This window comes from Eubalaena glacialis, chromosome 3 (assembly GCF_028564815.1).
Source record: "Eubalaena glacialis isolate mEubGla1 chromosome 3, mEubGla1.1.hap2.+ XY, whole genome shotgun sequence".
Lineage (NCBI taxonomy): Eukaryota > Metazoa > Chordata > Mammalia > Artiodactyla > Balaenidae > Eubalaena > Eubalaena glacialis.
Window position 1 is genome coordinate 91,427,749 of NC_083718.1, and position 22,569 is coordinate 91,450,317.

The 22,569-nt window shown below is 42.3% G+C and overlaps 1 protein-coding gene across 5 annotated transcripts in view; it reads right to left on the reverse strand.

Annotated features, from left to right (window-relative positions):
* TTF2 (transcription termination factor 2) overlaps nucleotides 1-22,569 on the reverse strand; it is a 44,274-nt gene that overhangs the window by 2,922 nt on the left and 18,783 nt on the right. For 2 of the 5 annotated variants that reach the window (XR_009700507.1, XM_061186111.1), the window contains exons 10-22: nucleotides 20,715-20,834; nucleotides 18,957-19,107; nucleotides 16,583-16,688; nucleotides 13,493-13,674; nucleotides 12,633-12,786; nucleotides 12,214-12,305; nucleotides 11,308-11,390; nucleotides 10,770-10,903; nucleotides 7,379-7,549; nucleotides 4,967-5,025; nucleotides 3,982-4,132; nucleotides 3,227-3,309; nucleotides 1,341-1,415 (exon numbers count right to left, since the gene is read on the reverse strand). Coding sequence is in view for 4 of the 5 variants with exons in the window: in XM_061186111.1 (XP_061042094.1) it covers nucleotides 1,341-1,415; nucleotides 3,227-3,309; nucleotides 3,982-4,132; nucleotides 4,967-5,025; nucleotides 7,379-7,549; nucleotides 10,770-10,903; nucleotides 11,308-11,390; nucleotides 12,214-12,305; nucleotides 12,633-12,786; nucleotides 13,493-13,674; nucleotides 16,583-16,688; nucleotides 18,957-19,107; nucleotides 20,715-20,834 (1,561 nt within the window). In the remaining variant the exon portion in view is untranslated. Of the gene's footprint in view, nucleotides 1-1,340; nucleotides 1,416-2,789; nucleotides 3,020-3,226; nucleotides 3,310-3,981; nucleotides 4,133-4,966; nucleotides 5,026-7,378; nucleotides 7,550-10,769; nucleotides 10,904-11,307; nucleotides 11,391-12,213; nucleotides 12,306-12,632; nucleotides 12,787-13,492; nucleotides 13,675-16,582; nucleotides 16,689-18,956; nucleotides 19,108-20,714; nucleotides 20,835-22,569 lie in introns of those variants that run through there. The other 3 variants (XM_061186112.1, XM_061186113.1, XM_061186114.1) reach the window with 3 other exon arrangements.

Consider the following 22,569-nt stretch of genomic DNA (forward strand, 5'->3'; position numbering starts at 1 on the left):
CCTGGAGCATGTAACAGTACTTGCTACATGGGGACTCCTCAACAGGTATTCGTTTTTTGAGTTGAATGAGACAAATGCATGAGTGAATGAATAATGGGTGTGGATGTGGACACTCAGATTCAGATATTTCGTGGGGATTTGGATATCTGGGCCTGAAGTTTAGGAAACCTTGGAACAAAGGGTATAGATTTTGGACTTACTGGAGTAGACAGGATTATTAAGAGACGTGCATACAAAGTGAGCTGAGAAGAGAGCTAAAGACAGAACAACTGACATAATCACTGTACTTGGCGAATTTTGGAATTCATTGGTGTCTCTTAGCAAGAGTAGCTTCAATGGAGCGATGGGGGTGAAAGCCAGTTTGTATAGGTTGAGGAATGAATGGGAAGTAAGTAAGTAAAGATAGACAAGGATTTCTAATTATTCAGAAAACGTAGCCATGAAAAGGAAGGCGAAAAAGAGGTCCATAACTAGACTGTATTGTACCATTAAGGCAGGTTCTGTTGTTGTTTTTAAAGAGAAGAGGGTCTCAAGGACAGGGGCATTCTACAAAATAACTGGCCTGTGCACTTCAAAAACATCACTGTCATAAAACACAAAGAAAGATTGAGGTGTTGTTCCAGATTAAATTGGACAAAAGAGTCATCACAATCAAATGCTACACAGGACCTAAAATTTTCTTTGGCTGGGAAAGACATCACTGGGACAAGTGGCAAAACTGAATAAGGTCCATAGATCAGATATGAGTATTGTATCATTGTTAACATCCTGGTTTTGATAACTTTATCATAGTTACGTAAGAGAATGTCATTTTTAGGAAATGCATATTTTAATATTTAGAGGTAAAGGAGCATCATGTCTGCAATGTACTGTCAAATGGTCCAGAAAAAATCTTACACACACACACACAAGTGTCACAGTGCACAGGAATTTTTTGGTATTATTCTTGCAATCAAGAACTTTGGGGTATTCTTGTAAGAATTCTTACATTCTTCTCTATATGTCTGGAACTATGTCAAAATAAAAGTTAAAAGAAAAAGAGAGAGAGAGAGAGGAAGAGAGGAAGAGAGGGAGGAGGGAGGAGGGTCCTTTCATGGGCGGCCTTGACTGAGTTAAGGCTCAGCATTGTTCATAAGCTTTTCTTCTTCTGCAGGACCAACTCCAAGGTTATCTACAAATTGCTTGTGTTCCCTTCCTGATTGTGAGTACCAACAAGGATGTGCCCCACAAGCACCATTAGTACAGTGATCATCAAATACTTTACACATTCTATTAAAACATTACCCAAGAAAAATGTTCATGAAAGCAGACCTTTGTCCTGGAGACTTTTACTTACTTACCTGTGTATGACAACATCTTTCTGCTGCCCTACTCGGTAAATTCGGTCAGAAGCTTGATCTTCAAGTGACGGATTCCTGTTATAAGACAAGTAAAGCTCAAAGGTACTGACATCCTAGACCAGGGGTGGGCAAATCCCATGGGCCAAATGCAGCCCACAGTCTGTTTCTGTATGGCTCTTGTGTTTAAAATGGTTGTTACATTTTTAAAGGTTTGTAAAAAAAAAAAACAAAAACCTACAACAAAGACTATGCAACAGAGACCTATGTAGCTGGCAAAGCCTAAAATATTTACTATCTGGCCTAAAATACTTATAGAAAAAATTTGTAGATCTCTGTTCTAGTCTATGTGGGACTCAGAAAGCCCCAGGTGTCTTCTTGCTGTCTCATGAGAAACTGGGGTCAGATTGCTAATAGGAACTCTTAGCACCACCATCAGTTGGAAACTCTTAAGTAACAGAGGTTAAACCAATGCTCAAATCCTGTCACTAACTAGTTGAGTGACTTTGGGCAAGTCATCTAACCACAACCCTCCAGGCTTCAGATGGCTACTTGGAAACGGGAGGGCTGGCAAATGATCTCTAATGCCTTTTTCAACTTTAATATTCTATGATTCAACTAAGGAGACTTAATTTCATTCTTTCTAGATTCTCATTATCAATTCCAAACTAGCTTCTCATCTTAGCTCTTGAAAATCTTGGATAACATTGCTCCAATTCAGAAACCAGCATGATCCCCACTCTGCTTTCCTCACTCACGAGTATAGGGGAGTCCCAAGTAAGACCTAACCACATTCTCCAGGAAGATAATAACAGGTTGGCCTGTTTGTGCCCATCTGGGCTGCCTGGAGAATTAACAAATGACAATCTCTGGCACCAGTGCCTGGTGCAGCAATCCCTGACTGGCATCACTGAAAACTCAGAACAGGGACAAACTATGACGCTTTCTCCCAGCAATACATGAGTCATTCACTTCGTATCTAGGAAGGATGCTGCCATACTCCCGGTGTTGACACTATGTGCAGTGAGTCCAAGGCTATGTTTTAAGTGTGTGTCTAACGTAATTAGAAAGTTCCTTTGCCTTTTCTCTTTGGAGTAACAGTTCTCCCGCTTCCCAAGGCTGAGATTTCCTTGGACGTCAACAAGTATGTCTGAAATACGGTGTTTTGAAGAGATAAAACTCTTCATTGAGTGAAGCAGCTCTTGGCCATAAGGAAAAGCACCCCCCACCCTGCTCCCAGTTTCCATGGAAACAGATGTTAGATTAACAATAAATAGTGAACAGACTATTTTAAATAGTCATTTGAAGCCTTGCTTGCTCAGGAATTCAGGGCCGGCAACTAACCCTACACCAATTTTTTTTCTCTCTCTCTTTTTTTAAATTTATTTATTACTTTATTTATTTTTGGCTGTGTTGGGTCTTCGTTGCTGTGCACGGGCTTTCTCTCTAGTTGCAGCGAGAGGGGACTACTCTTCGTTGCGGTGCGCGGGCTTCTCGTTGCAGGGGCTTCTCTGGTTGAGGAGCATGGTCTCTAGGCATGCAGACTTCAGTAGTTGCGGCAGATGGGCTCAAGCAGTTGTGGCTCACGGGCTCTAGAGCGCAGGCTCAGTAGTTGTGGCGCACGGGCTTAGTTGCTCTGTGACATGTGGGATCTTCCCAGACCAGGGATCGAACCGTGTCCCCTGCATTGGCAGGCGGATTCTTAACCACTGCGCCACCAGGAAAGTCCCTAGCCCTACACCATTTTGATCTGTATCTTATACACATGTATGCACAGAGGCAGCTCCATAATATGAAAGGCACACACTCAATATAAGAAGTCAGGCCTTACTGCCCCTCTGGTCTCCCTGCTATGCTGTGACAACTCAAGACAAATCCAGAATCATTACCAGTGCATGTCCAGAAGAAAAAGATGGTTTCCTCCGGTCAGGTTTAGACCAACACCTCCAGCCAAGAGAGAGATTAGCATAACCTTCAAAAGGAAGCACACCATTAACTTTACGCAGACTTGGTCTCATAAATCACCTCTCCTTCTTAGCAACATGCTCTTATCAAATTTCCTTCTGCTGTCATAAAGGCACTGTTTCGAAACTCTGAGATCCTATCTCCCATGCCTCACCTTTGAGAAAATTCTCATTTAACCTTTTTTTGGTGAGTCATTCTCAAAACATTAATTGTGTGCCTGCCGAAATATATGAATACTACCATTTAGAGCACCGGGGGTGGTTAGCTCAATAAACTTTCCATCAACCGGATTCTGTCTGTTCCATCAGTCCCCCAACCACTGCCATGATTCTCCTGCCATCACTCAACTAGTGCTTTCCAAATTCGCATTATCCATAATTAGATGCCTCTGTTCTCCCACTTCCCTCCATCTTTCCTCATATCAAGATCCCACCCATCCTTCCAGGCTTGCCTCCTCCACAAAGAGTCTCTTGATCCTAACCAGTTATGTTCTTACTCTCTTTTTAGCCCTCATAGTTTATTCTCTGACAGTATTTGCACACTTTGATATGTACCCCCAATAAATGTCGAAGGGATCAAAGCTATGAATATTTTTGAACCGAGCTATGTTAAAATTTTCTCTGTATAATTAGGAACAATTTGCTCTTGATTACAGAGCTCTGCTGTGATCAGCTCGTACCTGAGGGCCCCTGGAGTTGTTAAATGCCTCCACCAAGTCCATTCTCTGTTTGGGGTTAACAGAGCCATCGATGGTGGAGTAAGTCAGTCCATGCCTCTTAAGGTGCAAGGTTACAACCTTCAGCATGCTGGTCCACTGAGAGACGATGACACTGGAAGGAAGGATAAAACGGAAAACCAATGCCGCCGAAGAGATGAAACAAACTCATCCGCAGGGCTTTAACGCCTGTTATTCGTACAATTCAGTTATCAAATGTGGACGAGGAAAGGCCTTCTGCTACCTAAGGGTACACACTTCGGTGACATTATAAGATTACAATATTTCTAGATCCAGTCTACAACTTATTTTGTGCAAAATGAAGTCAGAATAAAGTGGTGGCTAAGCTAAAGTACTGGCTGCAGCCTCTGGTTATCTGGGGCCTAGTGCTTCTCCAGAGGAGGTCTGTGCCCCTGCAAAGGGGTAGAGGCCCCTCCCTTTGCCAGTCAGAACCATAAGCTGCTAGGGCTTCTCTGTTCCCCCCATGCTGTGCTTTAATTAGAGTTTTATGTGTTTAGATCAAAATATTTCCGATCTACAAATGCACTGAATAGCACACAGTAAAGTCAAACAACGAATGAACCTCCCATAACCACGTCCCCAGCTTAGGAACATCCCCAGCACCATGGGGGCTCCCGGTCTGACCCCACTCTTCTCCCTCCCTCGCCCACCTGTTACTCTCTTGCTTTTCTTGAGATGCTTCTTCTCTGCTCTTAAACACTTCTTCAGATGCTCAGTTTACTCGGATCCTCTAGGGATTGCCTTTTCAACCAGTGCCACAAATATTTTAATTAGAAATCAAAGGGAATCTGTGCTGTAACCTGAGTGCTTTCTGCTAAGCATGACTCAAGGTCCTTGATATAAAAAGCGAAGATTTATAACTATCCGCAATATTAAATTTTCTAGCGTAATTACAAGCAATGCTTGGATAATGAAATAACACACTTACCTCTTTTGGGACCCTGAATTTCTTCGGATTGCCTCCAATTCTGCCAACAGAGATGAAATCTGGGAAAAGGTGGAATTAACATACGGAGGTTTAAGCCAATCTGCTTTTCTCCACTTTCTGAATTAAAGAATCAGTCTCCTCCACAGCTTCTCGGCTTCTGGTCTTACTCCTCTCTAGTTCCCTTTCCTCTCTGCAGCCAGAAGGCTATTTCCAAAATGTCAGTTTCTTATTTTCCTCCTCTGGCTGAAGCCCCTGCAGTGGCTTCCCGCTGAGAACAAAGCCCAAGCTCCTTACGGTGGTCTCCCAGATCCTTGCTACCCTGCCTTCCGCTCACATCTCCAGCCTCAACCCTCACTACGCGCTCTTCAAATGATGCTCGGGTGATACCAACATTCTCCCTCCACTAAGCCATGCTTTGTCTCCTCTTTGTCCACTCTGTTCCCTCTGCCTAGGACAGCCTTACGTGTCAGCTTCTTGGACGTCCTCTCCAATCCCAGGAGCCCACTGCCTACATGCTACTATACCACCTTTTCTTTCTATTATCATGGTCTTTTTCATACTATAAATTAATTGCTTATTAGTCATCTCTTGCTTTCATGGCCGGAGAGGCATGCTCCGAAGAGGCAGAGCCAGCGTATGTCTGGTTCATTTCTGCACCCCTAGCACTCAGCATATTGCTGGACCAGAGAAGATACTATCCTAACATTTGCAGAAGGAGGAAGTGAAAGAGCTTGACCCAGTTTGAGGCCTGCTGCAAATGGTGTTGAAGAAGAGAACCTGTCCAGACTGAGGAATGCTTGCTCAAGCTTCACGACAAGCTCTCTGGGTATTTACCAAAACTGCTCAGGGCATATTCAAGTCTATGAGGGACCAGGCGATAAGAACACACGGGCAGGACTCTGGAGAGCAGCTGGGCTCATTCTTCCTGACTGCTAATGTGAATGACCTTTCCAAAGGCTCTAAAGTTCATCCCCAGAATGGCGGAAGAGGACAAAAATTAGACCAAGAATCAGGAGATGAAGAGAGTTCTTATTCTGCCATCACAGGGCTGGATCACTTTGGAACTCCCAGTTAAGAGCTCAGCTTCCTCATCAGCAAAAAGGGGCTGAGCCAGAGGAACTGAGGTGCCCTTAGCTCTTCCATTCTACGCCGTCGTGGTGCTAGTGGCAACCTGTGGAGGCCCCCGCGTAAGGCTGCGCTCCCACCTGAACAAACACGCTGATGCCTGGGCAGGAAGACAGTCACAGGACTGCACCATTTTGAATTAGTAGGAAGGAAAAAAGCAGGTACACGAAGTGCCTGGTGTCTTGGCAACTCAAGGTTGTGGAAAGTTCTCGAACTGCCTCAGGAAAAACCTGGCGATAGGTATTTTGAAAAAAATGCAGTGGGAGAGCAGGATTCATGGGCTGTGAGCTGGGGCCAAATTCTAATAACATTCTGTATGAGTTTAGGTTTGTGCTACCAAACAAAACTCCCTTCCTCACATGAAACCACCTTAAGTGGTGTGAACTACGATTAATGGGTTCACATTAAGAAGCCTTGTGAACGATGACCTGAGTATCAGACAAGTTGTTAGGAACACAAATTATTAGGAACATGAATTTTAACCCAATAGCTAACTGAGGGTGCTAGGGCCTGAAGTCCGGCCACATGTGGTGCCCTTCATATGTTTCTCTCAGTTACTGAGGGTGAAGACCTAGGTAAATATTTTAAAAATCTAATTAAAAGTAATTCTTTGGTAAAACCATTCCCCTGGCAGTGACCTCCTTTCTAGTTACATCTTTTAAAGCCTTTGAAGAGAGGTCGAGGCAGCCTCAGAAAGCAGCAGAGAGGGAACCCAGCCCTCAGGGCAGGCGAGACAATGGGCAGGTTCCAAGCGAGCCAGTGGAGAGGCAGGACACACACCCCGGCCTTTCTCTGATAGAACCCTTCAGTTCTTAAAACATTCAATGAAAACAGAACAGAGTGACTAATGAGGAGAGGCTGGTAGGAAACAAACCCGGCAGATGGAAGCCTCTCAACAAAGCAAAGCAACTGGCGCTCAGACGTATTACACAGTCTCGAGGCTCAGGCCTTCGTTGTTTTCCCAAAACAAACTGCTCACTTGCCTGGGCCCTGTGGCCAGCATACACCTGACAGGCTCCTTCCCCAGGAATCCATGCCAGAAATCTGCCCTGATGCCAGGTCGGCCCAAGCCACTCTCTGAAAGCCCACTATGTAGTAAGACTTCAGTTTTATTCGTCAACTCAAACTAGAATTTAAGACTGGAGGGAGAATTTGACCAGCCAACATCTAACAGCTCCAGCTCTGCTGTCAAATGGCTGGACTCGCTTGGACAAATGTGGTGCTCTCACTCAGGGAAATGTGTGAGGAGTCAAAGTCTTTCTACTAGAATAGAGGTGATCATACTACCTTGGTGCTCTCTCTCCTGTCGTCAAAAAGCTCCACCTTGAAGCATTTGCCATTAAGGGAAACGGAGGCAGACGGCTCTGAGTTATGGAATTCGGACAAGGTCAAGGCTCTGAGCTGCTCGTCCAGGGAAAGGACCAGGCCTTCACTCTTCAGCTCTTTCGGATCCAGGGCCTAAGCAGAATCAGACAGGGGACAGAGCAGATGGGCGGTTGAGGCAGCAAGGCACGTGACCTGCCAAAGTGCTAACTGTTTAACACAGCACATGGCAAAATGTCTCATAATTTACCATCAGTATCTCCTCGGGTAAACCCAGATTAAAATGTAATCTTGCAAGCTTTTTTCACCAGATCAAAAATAAATCAAGGGACTTCTCTGGTGGTGCAGTGGTTAAGAATCCGCCTGCCAATGCAGGGGACACGGGTTCGATCCCTGGTCTGGGAAGATCCCACATGCCGCGGAGCAACTAAGCCCGTGCGCCACAACTACTGAAGCCCGCGTGAGCCTAGAGCCCGTGCTCTGCAACAAGAGAAGCCACTGCAATGAGAAGCTCACGCACTGCAACGAAGAGTAGCCCCCGCTCGCCATAACTAGAGAAAGCCCATGCGCAGTAACGAAGACCCAACACAATCAAAAATAATTAAAAAAAAAAAAAGGAATCCATTTAATCAATCAATCAATCAATCAAATGATGGAACTTCTTAGAAAATTGCCAGATTGCAAGATCATTCTATTCTCCCCAGCTAGAACAGTACAGTTAATTAAGCTATTGATAATCAAGATGCAATTCACTACCAAAAAAAAGATACATTACTACAGCACCTCAAAAGAATAACATACATCAATAAAAATTTTTTTAATAAAAGAAAAAATTTTCAAATACCAGGAGTAGTTCTTTTTCTGTTCATAAAAATAACATATCATTTTAGAAAATCTGGAAAAGTTCAGAAGAGTATAAAGAAAGTAAGAATCCTTGATAACCAAGGAGAAAATAAATTTTAATTGCGAAGAGAAAAAAAAAAAAAAGAATAACATATTCCCCTTTTTTTTTTTAATTGAAGTATATTTACAGTATTGTGTTAGTTTCTGGTGTACAGCAAAGTGATTCCCTTATACATACATACACTCACACACATATATATTCTCTTGCAGATTCTTTTCCATTAAAGGTTATTACAGGATTTTTTTATTTTGGCTGCACCACGTGGCTTGCAGGATCTTGGTTTCCCGACCAGAGATCGAACCCAGGCCCTGGAAGTGAAAGCACCAAGTCCTGACCACTGGAGCGCCAGAGAATTCCCAGGTTATTATGAGATACTGAGTTTAGTTCCCTGTGCTATACAGTAGGTCCTTGTTGTTTACCTATTCAATATATAGTAGTGTGTATATGTTAATCCCAAACTCCTAATTTATCCCTTCCTCACCACCCTCCGCTATCCCATTTGGTAACCATAAGTTTGTTTTCTATGTTTGTGAGTCTATTTCTGTTTTGTAAATAAGTTCATTTGTATCATTTTTTTAGATTCCACAAAGAAGTGATATCATATGATATTTGTCTTTGATTACTTAACTTAATATGATAATCTCTAGTCCCATCCATGTTGCTGCAAATGGCATTATTTCATTCTCTTTTTATGGCTGAGTAATATTCCATTATATGTATGCATATATACATATACACACACACGCACCACATCTTCTTTATCCATTCATCTGTTGATAGACATTTAGGTTGCTTCCATGTCTTGGCTATTGTAGATAATGCTGTAATGAATATGAACATTGGGGTGCATATATCTTTTTGAATTAGTTTTCTCCAGATATGTGCCCAGGAGTGGGATTGCTGGATTATATGGTAACTCTATTTTTAGTTTTTTAAGGATCCTCCATACTGTTCTCCAGAGTGGCTGCACCCATTTAGACTCCCACCAACAGTGTAGGAGGGTTCCTTTTTCTCCACACCCTCTCCAGCATTTATTGTTTGTCAACTTTTTAATGATGGCCATTCTGACTGGTGTGAGGTGAGGACCTCATTATGGTTGTGATTTGCATTTCTCTAATAATTAGTGACATTGAGCATCTTTTCATGTGCTTCTTGGCCATCTATATGTCTTTGGTGAAATATCTATTTAGGTCTTCTGCCCATTTTTTGACTGGGTTGTTTTTCTGATATTAAGCTGTATGAGCTGTTTGTATATTTTGGAGATTAATCCCTTGTTGGTAGCATTGTTTGCAAATATTTTCTTCCGTTCTGTGGGTTGTCTTTTCATTTTGTTTATGGTTTCCTTTGCTGTGCAAAAGCTTTTAAGTTTAATTAGGTCCCATTTGTTTATTTTTGCTTTTATTTCCATTTCTCTAGGAGAGAGATCCAAAAAAATATTGCTGAGATTTATGTCAGAGTGTTCTGCCTATAACATATTCCTCTTAATTACAGATGTGCCTCTATCCAATATCAAGACAACTTTAAATACTTGAGTTTTCATAACTAGACTTAACACTAGTAGCTAAATAAGCTTTATGACATCCTAAAATACCGAAGTATTCATATATGGCTTCCTTTTTAACAAGATGCCATTTTCTATTCTAAAATAAAGCTTATTTAAACAAACCAGGGACTTCCCTGGTGGTCCAGCGGTTAAGACTCTATGCTCCCAATGCAGGCGGCCCGGGTTTGATCCCTGGTCAGGGAACTAGATCCCGCATGCCGCAACTAAAGATCCCGAATGCTGCAACTAAAGATCCCCGCATGCCACAACTAAGAAGATCCCACACCCCGCAACGAAGATCCCACATGCCGCAAATAAGACCCAGTGCAGGGCTTCCCTGGTGGCGCAGTGGTTGAGAATCTGCCTGCCAATGCAGGGGACACGGGTTCGAACCCTGGTCTGGGAAGATCCCACATGCCGCGGAGCAACTGGCCCCGTGAGCCACAATTACTGAGCCTGCGCATCTGGAGCCTGTGCTCCGCAACAAGAGAGGCCGCGATAGTGAGAGGCCCGCGCACCATGATGAAGAGTGGCCCCCGCTTGCCACACTAGAGAAAGCCCTCGCACAGAAACGAAGACCCAACACAGCCATAAATAAATTAATTAATTAATTAAAAAAAAAATCTGTTAAAAAAAAAGACCCAGTGCAGCCAATTAATTAATTAAAGAAAAATAATAAAACAAATAATAAAAACTGTTCTCAACATCATGGGAATTATCTCAAGATCAATAATGATTAATATAAAATAAAGTAAAATAAAGAGTCTTCTCTTTCCTATCCCACCAGAAAACAAAACACACTCAAACCCCATTTTCCTTGATCCAGCAGACTGGATCCCAGTTTCAGGAGACTGAGGTGGACTTCTCCACAGCCCCTCTGGGGTCCCACACACGGTGGCTTTGCTTACCGACTTCAGTAGAGAAAGATGACAACAACACTGGCGGAGTCTCAGCAACTGTGACAGTATGTGGGCGGTGCTAGATGTCTGCGAGTCTGCTGCCACGGAGCACCCAGGCCCACTGGACCCAAACTCCTGGGCCACTTCCAAGAAGGAAAACAGACACAGGAAACAGTACAGGGTTTAAAACAGAAGTATGGGGAAGAACCGTGAACTAAATGAGGAGATTTTAAACTTCTTTGATCTGAGGTTCAATCATATAGTTTTAGCTCACTTCTCTACCAATTAGAGAAGTACGACATACTGGTTTTCTTTATAGACCTACTTGTATTTTAATCAAACAGATTTTGAAAATAACTAAAAAGAAGTTTAGATCACCAGGTCTGGTGCTTGCAGGTCAGTAGATTTTACTTTGGTTTGAGGTTCCAAGCTAAGGTCAAGTCTCTGCAATCAAGAATTCATGACCCCTCCCGATTTCTGTAAGTTTACCAAATCTGCATCCACATTTTCATGAGTTTTCTGTATTTATGAGTGTCCCACTGCTTACCTCTACTGAATGGATTATCAGGGCTTCTTCCAGATTGGCTGCCCCCACTTTCATGTCTTTTTAGATAGGACTGCAGAGCTGACCTGCCTCAGATCGAAAAAGAAAATGCACATAAAATGGTCGCTAAGACGAAACAGGTTTATAATGGTCACTGTTTAACTGTGTTTGCAGTAGGACCTTGAAAAATTATAAAAGCGAACTTGTTAAATGAAGGTAGGCTCACAGCAAGCATTGGGCAAAGGTAATAAAAAATAATTACTTTAAAAGCCAAACCACTTAAAAATGATTAATAAATATTAACAAAGATTAATATCAAATATTAGTATTATATTTAATATCAATTTAATATTAACATGTAATACAGTAACATATTATTAATTAGTATAAGTTAATATACTATTATAATATTTATTAATAAACATAAGGTATACAAAGAGAAAAAACTTATTTACATTGGAAGTGAGAGGTACCAACTAGGAGAGTAGAAATCTGGAATTCAGGGAAGGATAAGAGCTTTAGAGCAAGTGCAAAGGACAGATGACAAGAAGGATTACTGAGCAGTTTTTTAAAAGTTCCAATGAGAGGCTGGGTAACAGGTCAAAGGTCAAAGATATACTTTCCTAATACAGCCCCATGAGGAACAGAAAGACCTGGTGTACAGTGCGCACACCCTAGACCTTCTATGCAAGGAAGCCAATGGAGAACAGGTTCAATGTGTACGTGAGACAAAGGTGAGCTGAGGAGAGGTGAGGAGAGAGAAAGGCAGGTTTTTTAAAAAAGGAACACAGATATCCAACTTGTCAGTAATACCATAATTACAGTTAGAGGAACCCTGACCCTCGACTCACTCCCAAGCAACAACAAGAATAAAATAGATGTGAGAAGGTGCTTCTTCACTGCACACACCTTGATCTTGCAAAAAGGACACTATAAACATTCTCTTCATCTTCAGAAAGCTTTAAATGGTGCAACTGAAATTTACGCTGGGGGAGCACCACCTGGAAGAGTAAAAGAAACAAGCAGCTGGGATGAGGCTATACAAATTAACTGAACATTAGGGAGTACACTCCCCAGAGTTGGCACCAGAAATCTGGTCAGGCTCTGGACAGCAGCTCCCACCCTTCCCTGAAAACAGGACTGCTCTAACACACTGCACACGGGACTGCTGTGACACGAGGGGCAGGACAGCAACCCGAGGGCCTCCTCCTAGGAAAGTGGGAGACTCAGAGGCTCCTGAAGCAAAGCAGATGGCGGTTCAAGCCGAGTCAAGGACATGGTCGCCCTCCTTCCTGGCCTCCCCCAGGGACATGTGCCAGTGGGATTACCAAGGGCTTGCCGGTGGGGTCCAGCTGGTCTTTTGTTCTCCTCAGCAAAAGGCTCTTGGTTAAAATATTTAACCGTTCTTCTCCTTTCTTTGAACCATTGTCAACCTGACTCCTCCACAGACTGAGTTCATCAAATGGAGAACAACGGAGAAATCTTTTTCATTGGAGAAGGACAGAGAATAGGAAAGAAGCATGGGAGGATGGAGGAAAGGTTCAAAGACAGACATAAGGTGAAAAGCAAATCAGATTTTACATGTCATCCAATCATTTGTAAACGTCAATTTCATAGCAAAACTCTGCTAGACAGAGCAAAGGGATCCAAGTCAATAACCACATTATAAAACCACATTATAAAAATGTGAATTTTCCCATTAACAACGTCTATATCGTCACAACAGGACATATAACCAATAGCTAGCATTCATTCCTAAAACTTCAAAGGCTAGTAAAGAAATTCTGTATCCTCTTATGAGCTGACTTGAATTAAAACAAGTATTTTAAAATCAGCCTTCTTCTCTGTTTGCTTCAAATAAATTGTAGTCCTGTCCCCAGGCCATATGTTTTAAAGCAGAAGTAGCCCAAAATATTCCTGGGACTGAAGAAAGTTGACTGTTGTTTCCTTTAATTTAATTGGTCCCTTATTTTTCCATATATAGGGGCTGGATGTCATCAAAGTCCTATATCAGCCAATCAACAGATTATATCTCATAAATATTAATTCTTCTGCCCTTTAAAGGTTGACAGGCTTGCCATCTGCTACACAAGATAGTCTGGTACACACTGGAGAGATGAGATATGAAATAATCATGAAGGGTTACCGACAGGGTTCACATCTACATAATCCAAAGAGTTTTACTCACTTCAGCAGTGAATACACGTCCAACAAGTTGTTCTGAATGGGGGTTCCAGTGACAGCCCAACGGGCTTGGGCTTGGAGCTTACACACAGCCAAGGAAGTCTGCACTCGGGGATTCTTAACATTGTGAGCTTCATCCAATATGATTCGAGCCCAGACTACTCGAAGCAAAGGTGATGAGATACCCTGGAAGAAACACAGGTGAAATCCAATAAGTATGGGAAAACATGCATGTCATCAAGAAGATAAGGGAAAATAACAAGCAAGTATCGAAGACCCGCTCTTACCTTTAAGTTTGAGGGCTTAGATCAGGTACACTGAAATAAGAATTAAGCTTAAGAAACCAAGAGTGGTTGGACAGCTACATATAAAAGAATGAAATTAGAACACTCTCTAACACCATACACAAAAATAAACTCAAAATGGATTAAAGTCATAAATGTAAGACTGGACACTATAAAACTCTTAGAGGAAAACATAGGCAGAACACTCTCTGACATAAATCTCAGCAAGCTCTTTTTTGATCCACCTCCTAGAGTAATGAAAATAAAAACAAAAATAAACAAATGGGACCTAATGACACTTAAAAAAGCTTTTGCACAGCAAAGGAAACCGTAAACAAAATGAAAAGACAACCCACAGAATGGGAGAAAATATTTACAAACAAAGCGACTGCCAAGGGATTAATCTCCAAAATATACAAACAGCCCATGCAGCTCAATATCAAGAAAACAAACAACCCAATCAAAAAACGGCTGGAAGATCTAAACAGACATTTCTCCAAAGAAGACATACACATGGCCAAGAGGCACATGAAAAGATGCTCAACATCACTAATTATCAGAGAAATGCAAATCAAAACTAAAATGAGGTATCACCTCACACCGGTCAGAATGGCCATCATCAAAAAGTCTACAAACAATAAATGCTGGAGAGGGTGTGGAGAAAAGGGAACCCTCCTACACTCTCGGTGGGAATGTAAATTGATACAGCCACTATGGAGAACAGTATGGAGGCCCCTTAAAAAACTAAAAATAGAGTTGCCATATGATCCAGCAATCCTACTCCTGGGCATATATCTGGAGAAAACCATAATTCAAAAAGACACATGCACCCCAATGTTCATTGCAGCACTATTTACAATAGCCAGGTCATGGAAGCAACCTAAATGCCCATCGACAGACGAATGGATAAAGAAGACGTGGTACATACATAAAAGTCTACTTTTATATATAAAATAGTAAGCCAGACACGAAGAACATTTCCTACCCTCAAGGAGCTCACAATCTAGCAGGGGAGAAAAAATAAAACAAGCATAAAGATCATTACATATAATGTATATATAGTAAATCCCACTGGATAATTCGATACAGGACAGTAGGAATCTAGTTGGTCTTGTTCACTGCAGTATCCCTAATACCTGAAATAGCATCTGGCATGGGGTAGTGTTACAACAAAAATAGAAATGAGGTTTTTCCTCTCCTGATAACAAGGAAAATAAAGGGAACAATGAACAGGGTGGAGAAGGAGCATTAACTGGCCTGAAAGAGTTAATCAATCCTAGTTTTATTTTAACTGTTACTAATGTGTACTGTCTGTAACTAGATTTGTCCTTCCCAAAGCTAACCCCTAACACTCTCTGACTCCGTGTGAATTACATCCTGCACCTGGTGTTCACACTCCCTACACTCTCTTGTAGCAAATCACCCCTTGTAGCGTTCTGCATTTCAGAAAGAAGGTTGCGGGCAGATAAACCAGAGATGAAGAACGGACCCAATTACCAGGTTGCCTGACACCAGCTGTGACTGTTTTGAAATAATGCAGGAAGAAGAAAAATGCAAGACCTTCACTACTTTGATCCTTATCACCTACCCCAGACTGCGAGCCCCACCTATAAGACTTCTCCTGATTCCCCAGGGATTGGTGGGGGGGGCGCGTTTTTGAGGTGCTGGCCTGCTGTGTTCCCTCTTTGCCTGGCAAAGAATAAGACTACCCTTTCTTTTCTCCTCCAAACTCTGTCTCCGTACTTCTATTCGACATCGGTGCACAGAGAGCCAAGATTTTGGCATCAGTAGATACTCAATATTTGGGGAATTAAAGGAGTGCGGTGACATAAGCAAGCACAAGGTGCTAGGAGATGCATTTAACCAGAGGGGGAGGCAAAGCATTCCATTCAGAGGGAGAACAAAGGCACAAGAGCACGACAGATCATGGACGGAAGTACACTCCTTGGTACAGCTGAGCATGGGGTGCCACTGGGAGGGCTGGGGTGTGGGGGAAGAAGGCCACACAGGCAGGGCAAGACCGTAAAAGGCCTAATATATCATTTAAAGGGATGAGGGTTTTAGCCTCAAAGCTAAGAGGAATTACTGAGGAATCTGAAAAGTTAATCATCCGAGAGAAGGCAGAGTTGGTCATGAGATGGAGAAGCGTTTTAGAGATGTCCCCAAATACAGAAAGCTGTGAATATCCTATTGTTCTAAGAATAAAAGCATATGCAAAAGGGTAGTTCTTGAAACAACACTGTATTTTCAGGGGGAAAAAGCCCACAATATTTATGCAATAAAGCCTCTACTCTATGTAACTGAGACTACCCTGGACACAGCAACAAACATTCAGGTTTTTTCCCCTGGTTATCATTTAGTCTCTGGCCCACTGTAGCCTTATTATTTGCAACCCCTTTTCCTGGAAAGTGGAGGAAGGCAGGGAATAATGGCTTCATATGAAAATACTAGTCCTGACACGAAATATAAAACACATCCTGAGAATATACCCCCAGAACTCTCAAATAAACACTGTAACAACTGAAGCTTTCATTTATGCATGTGATATGACCACCACCACAACTGCAATGTAGTTATTGTTTCTAAAACACAGCAAACTACTGTACCATCTCCACCTTTATTGCTGAGGAGGCTGTCTAGAGTAAAAAAGAAGGGACAGAGGAAAGAACTCTCTGTTTCCACAGGTGAAACAGTTCGAATGTTCATGACCTTACGGGAGGGTACCTTTGCCATCTCTAATGCTGTGAAAAGACTCCTATTAAACGATCCGCGGTTCCAACCCTACTTCCCTGGCAGCACCCACGCCTCACCTCCACACTGAGGTTTGCACCTGGCATCTCTCCCTCTTGCTTCTTTGTGGGAATCTCCTTGGCCAGAAGGCTGTAGGTAGTGACCACGATGTCAAATGTGGAGAGGCTGCATAGATATAACACAGAGCAAAAGTTAAACCATCCCGCCACGACTCTGACGAGAGACAGAGTTGATTCCTTCACAAAAATTCCTATGGCTGGAAGGACAGACAGCAGAACTCATTAATTTATGTCCTTAATTCACACACACATGACTCTGGAGAGGTAAATTTTATACACCTGACTTCCTTATTGCTTACCACTGGTCATTTTTACAGATCGTTCGCTATAACTAGAACAGCCTCCCTCTTCCCAGCCAAGTCAGAAAAGATCATCTCTGGCGGGGTCATATTAAGCTTGAAGTGATCTGGCAAGAACAGAAAGTCGGGTAGGGTTGGAAGTTAATATTTAGTTAATTTGAGATAGATGACACTAAAGCCCCAAGGAAGTAAGAAACCCTCGAAGTACTGTTCATCTTACAGCAATGGTGTTTTCTCCTCCTCATTCTGTAATGGATTTGTGAAAACCCATCCATCTAGCTTTGACATTTGGGCATAAAGATACATGTCGTACACTTTCAGTTTACCTCACCTATACTCTTTACATGCAAAGATTCTTAATGAAAAGCAAAATTCTTTTTCCAAGGAAGCTTAATGTTGTGTACCTGAGAGAACTTCAATAAATACTTTTGATAAAAATGTATTTGGAGAGGCAGCGATGTCTACATGTTGCCTTACCATCATATAAAAAATGTATAATTGAGAGTGATTCCGATCAGTCAGCTAGTGCACTCTGAACATCAAACCCAGTATGATCAAAATGCAAATCACGTAAGATGCAACTGACTTCTAAATAAAAATCTACAGTACTCCATGCCGAAGAAGGCATGCGGGACAGCCGTTCTGCCCTGATACCTTTCGTCTGCTCAAATGACTATCAGTCATGAGAGCTGGTGTGCCCTGAAGACTGAGGGTCACCAAGCTGGCAATTTACCCGTGAGAGACTACTGCCCTGTTCTTTAAGAGAGAAAATATCCAGTATCAGAGGTTGGGGAGAGACATTACTTAGAAACAGAAACAACTTAGTTCTTGACTAGATCAGCAAGTGTTCAACCCAGACCATCATATCACAATTAAGAACAAAAAACAAGTCCTTTAAAACCAAAAGACAAAGACTAGGACTAAATCACCATTTGGGGAAACATTTTCTTTCCTCGTTCCTGATCATCCCCCTTCAGGAATTCAGTTAGGCTTAATCCTAAACTATTTTTTTTAAATAGATTTTTATTGGAGTATAATTGCTTCACAATACTGTGCTAGTTTCTGTTGTACAACAAAGTGATATGCCATATGCATACATATATCCCCTCCCTCTTGAGTCGCCCTCCCACCTTCCCTATCCCACCCCTCTAGGTAACACACCGAGCTGATCTCCCTGTGCTATGCTGCTGCTTCCCACTAGCTAACTATTTTACATTTAATCCTAAACTTTTGAATCTAAAACTTCTTAGATGGTTCACATACGAAAAATACAGCCATAAAAATGTAACTAGGCTATAGCAACTAATCATTAATATTATATCAAGATGCTCTATAAGACTGAGCTGGGTCCATTCACACTAACAGAAAAAGAATGTGAAGTTGGAATCAGAAATTCAGCACTCATGGGCTTCCCTGGTGGCACAGTGGTTAGGAATCTGCCTGCCAATGCAGGGGATATGGGTTCGATCCCTGGCCCAGGAAGATCCCACATGCCGCAGAGCAACTAAGCCCGTGCACCACAACTACTGAGCCTGCGCTCTAGAGCCCATGAGCCACAACTCCCGAAGCCCGCGTGCCTAGAGCCTGTGCTCCGCAACAAGAGAAGCCACCGCAACGAGAAGCCCATGCACTACAACGAAGAGTAGCCCCCACTTGCTGCAACTAGAGAAAGCCTGCGTGCAGCAGAGACCATCACAACCAAAAATAAAATAAAATAAAATAAATAAATTTATTAAAAAAAAAAAAGAAATTCAGCACTCATGAAATAATTGTGACATATCCCCTTTTACCAGGGGAACGCTGCTGTTCCCTGGCTGACAACTCAGGCATCTCAGGCTAACTCTCACGGCAGCTTGCGGAGGATGGGGACAGGATATAGCAGCAGAACACCATTCTGTCTCGAGATGCATCTCCTAGCACAGGTGAAGGCTGTTTGGTGGTGAGAGTGCCTCTGGTCTTCACAAGTACCACTAGCCCTGATTAAATGAAATGTCAGGGAGAGCAAGTAAGGTCAAATGGCCCCTTAAGCCAAGATGCTGAGCACCTCGTACTGACTGCAATATTTCTGCACTTACGCTTTTGCACGTTGATCCCGGTTTGGCCCATGATAGAGATAGACTCTTAGTTTGTTGTTGCTCACACATTTCTCCACCTCATTTTTCCAATGATGGATCAGGGAAGCAGGACAGATGATTAGTGTTCCATGGGAAGTGAACTCAGAGGAGTCTTGAGAGGGGAAAAGAAAATCAACACCTCGTTACACTCATTAAATAGTTTTAACTTCTTAAAGGCATCACCTCTTCCCCTTGACTGACATTTATTCCTTCAATCAATATTTTTAACAACCGCTGCTTCCATTTCTACACATAGCTTATACCTTGGATATATTGCAGGTTTGGATCCAGACCACAGCAGTAAAGTGAGTATCGCAATAAAGTGAGTCACACAAACTTTCTGGTTTCCCAGTGCATATAAAAGGTATGTTTACACTACACTATAGTCTGTTAAGTGTGCAATAGCATTACGTTTTTTAAAAAAGGTGCATAGCTTAATTTAAAAATACTTCATTGCTTAAAAATGCTAACATCATCTGAGCCTCCAGCAAGTCGTAATCTTTTTACTGGTGGAGGGTTTGAAGTATTGCAAGAATTACCAAAATGTGACACGGAGACATGAAGTGAGCAAATGCTGTTGGAACAATGGCGCCAAAAGGCTTGCTTAACACAGGGTTGACACAAACCCTCAATTTGTAAAAGACAGTATCTGTGAAGCGCAATAAAGTGAAGTGCAATAAAATGAAGTATGCATGAAGTAGAATAGAAAATGGAAGAAATAATCTTTTAACTCAAAACCATTATTTATTTTCCCCTATAAAAGTGGAAGAGAGAAAGGCTAAAGAGGGCGAGGAAAATGGGTAGCACATGACTTCACTTTAAAAACCCAAAAAACTCCAATGTGCTGTCACAGTGGCCAGAATGTAGAAGCTGGATCATTTCCTAACTCATCCTGAGTTGATTCATTACAAGGGAGTATTATTACTTTTCTCTGAAAAGCATAACTTAATTACATTCACATTAAAGTGTAAGTACAAAATTCCCTAGGACAAGCAAACATTACTTCGGAGCCAGTTAGTGCCGGAGTATTTGTACCACTGCCCCCCATCCTTTGTGTGTGTGCAGCTACGCACATGCTGCTACTACACACAGGGACACAGGGTCCAGCTGCAACAGTGGTCACTAGAGGCCCTGAGAGCAGATGGCCACAGATTCCTTAACTATCTGACCAACTGAGAAATGAACCTGTGTACATGGCAATTTACATGTGGTGTTGGCTATACATAATATATAGGACCCTTAAGGTACTTATACAGTTATTACATTTTAAAAACAGAGGTTGAAATAAGAGAAATTGTCTAGAATCCGGAAACTTCTGGAAGTTCAGAAACATGGAAAACAGTGTCTGCTATGGTGGCTAAAATCTGAATTTGTCACAGATCTTCTTTCAAAACATAATATATTAACTAATTTGGATCTATCCCATAGTTATATCCTCACCATTAACAAAAATAATCATTAGGTTTAAACTAAGTTTTCTGGAGCCTTAGCTTTCTCCATAAAATTGTTACTAATCACAGGTCAAGCTAACCTTATATTAAAAGGAAAAAATGATCACTTCTAGTTAGCGTATTCAGTGTCAGAAATGATACTATAGGAAAGTAGTCTAATGCTAGTTTTCCAATAAATTAAATATGACCAAAGGCATCCTTTCATGGCTGAAAAATTTCCACTCTCCGCTGCCTCACATGATTTAGGAAACAGCAGGCTTTTGAATACCATTTTTGGAAAGCCAAGCCAAAGCCGTGGTTTTGTCCTTTTCTTTGTTTTTCTCTTGATTCTTCTGGGTCAGGATGAGTGCAATCATTGTCAGGGTTTTTCCTAACCCCATATCATCCGCTGGAAAATAAAAACACAAATAGGAGAGGTAACTACTTAGGGCAAAGAATCAGCTCAGCTTCAAGAGAAGCAGCCCCGGGCAGACACCAGCCCTGGTCCTCTGCTGTCAGTGCCATTCCAGTCACCATGCTTTGCCTCCTCTATTGAAGCCTTTGTCTTTCTTATGAAAATGAACACTAACTCTTGCTATTTATTTTGAGATCTAGGTCAAAGACATTTACTAGGACTTTTGTAAAATTTAAAACTTATTATTTAGATCTTATTCGAGTCTCCGTGTTATATTGTTACTTATCCAATACATTCATTGATATCTCCCTCGGTTTGATGATGTTGCCTAGTCTTCTTATTTATTTCCCTGCAAAAGCAAAAAGGTCCAGTAGATATAGCCTACCACCCACTTTACTACCACACTTTTGGAGTTAGAGTTAACTCAAGACAGTCCTCCATCCCCTTAACTTATTCATCAAAGAAGGTCATAAATTAGCAGTTCTTGGGTACCATCATTGTGCTGATTACTGAGCTTATCCAATTTACTATTTATACCCTATAAAATATTATTATCCCCTTTTTAACAGTTTAAATACTCATTCTGACGTAAGCAGAAGTAAAATGTCACAGCATGGGCTCTGGTTCAAAGTGTGGTTCTGCCACTGTGCAGAGCTAACACAGCAGCTGACTACTCTCCTTTGGAAGGCCAGCTTACGAGGCTGGCCCTTGGCTGGCATCTGGGAACTTGGATTTCAGGAGGGGTCCCCCCATTCCCAGACTGGGTAAGAGTGGCTCACTGTGCCTAAGCTGCTTGTACCAAGAGTACAGTTTATGCCGAACACCTGCTTTCCTTCTGGAATCTGAAATTTCAGTACCTGCCAGCCTGAAGCTGCCTATGTGACCAGCCCCCAGTAAAAACCCTGGGTACCGAATCACTAACAAGCTTTCCTGGTTGGCAACATTTTACATGTGGAAGACTTAAGCACACACTGAGTGACTCCACTGGGACAGGCCTCTGGAACTTGAACCTGGTTTCCCCTGGACTTTGCCCCAAGTGCCTTCTTCCTTTGCTAATTCTGATCTATATCAAATCAAATTGCTCAATTATTCAATTTATTTGACTGTAATAAATTACACCCACGAATATGACTATATGCTGTGCATCCTAGCAAATCATCCAACCTGGAGGTGGTCTTGGAGACCCAGACACAGCCACTTACTAGCCATAGTGGACATTTGTCATGCTTTCTGGAAGTTGAGCACCTTGGAAAATTTTAGCGTGACGAGTCTGCAAAGCAGAGCCTGGAAAAATTACTTCCTGCCTCTTCTGCAGCTAAGGCACCAGCAGCATGACCTGGCTCTACAGAGCACTTACACTCACACCAGACTTCGATTCAGATGTGAGTAACTTTAGAAAAGGGGCTCCCTGTGAAACGCTTTCTACAGGAAAGGTTGGAGACGGCAGTGTTTGATTTTGGGGCGGCAGTGCTTTCTTCTACTGCTCGATGGCACAGAGCAGCCATGACGGTTCTTACAGGACACTCCGTTGGTGACTTGGCTTTGGCCATTGCTCCTAGAAGTCCAGCCCGGCCCTCCACATCTCCCAGAGATTCTGTGGGCCACCACAGAATAAACCCTCCCTCTGCTTCATCAGCCAGAGCCAATCTCTACTGCCTGCAACCAAGACCTGACTGATCCTATGGCTGTGTACTCTGGAGCACGTGGCTTAAACTTCCCACACCGCAGT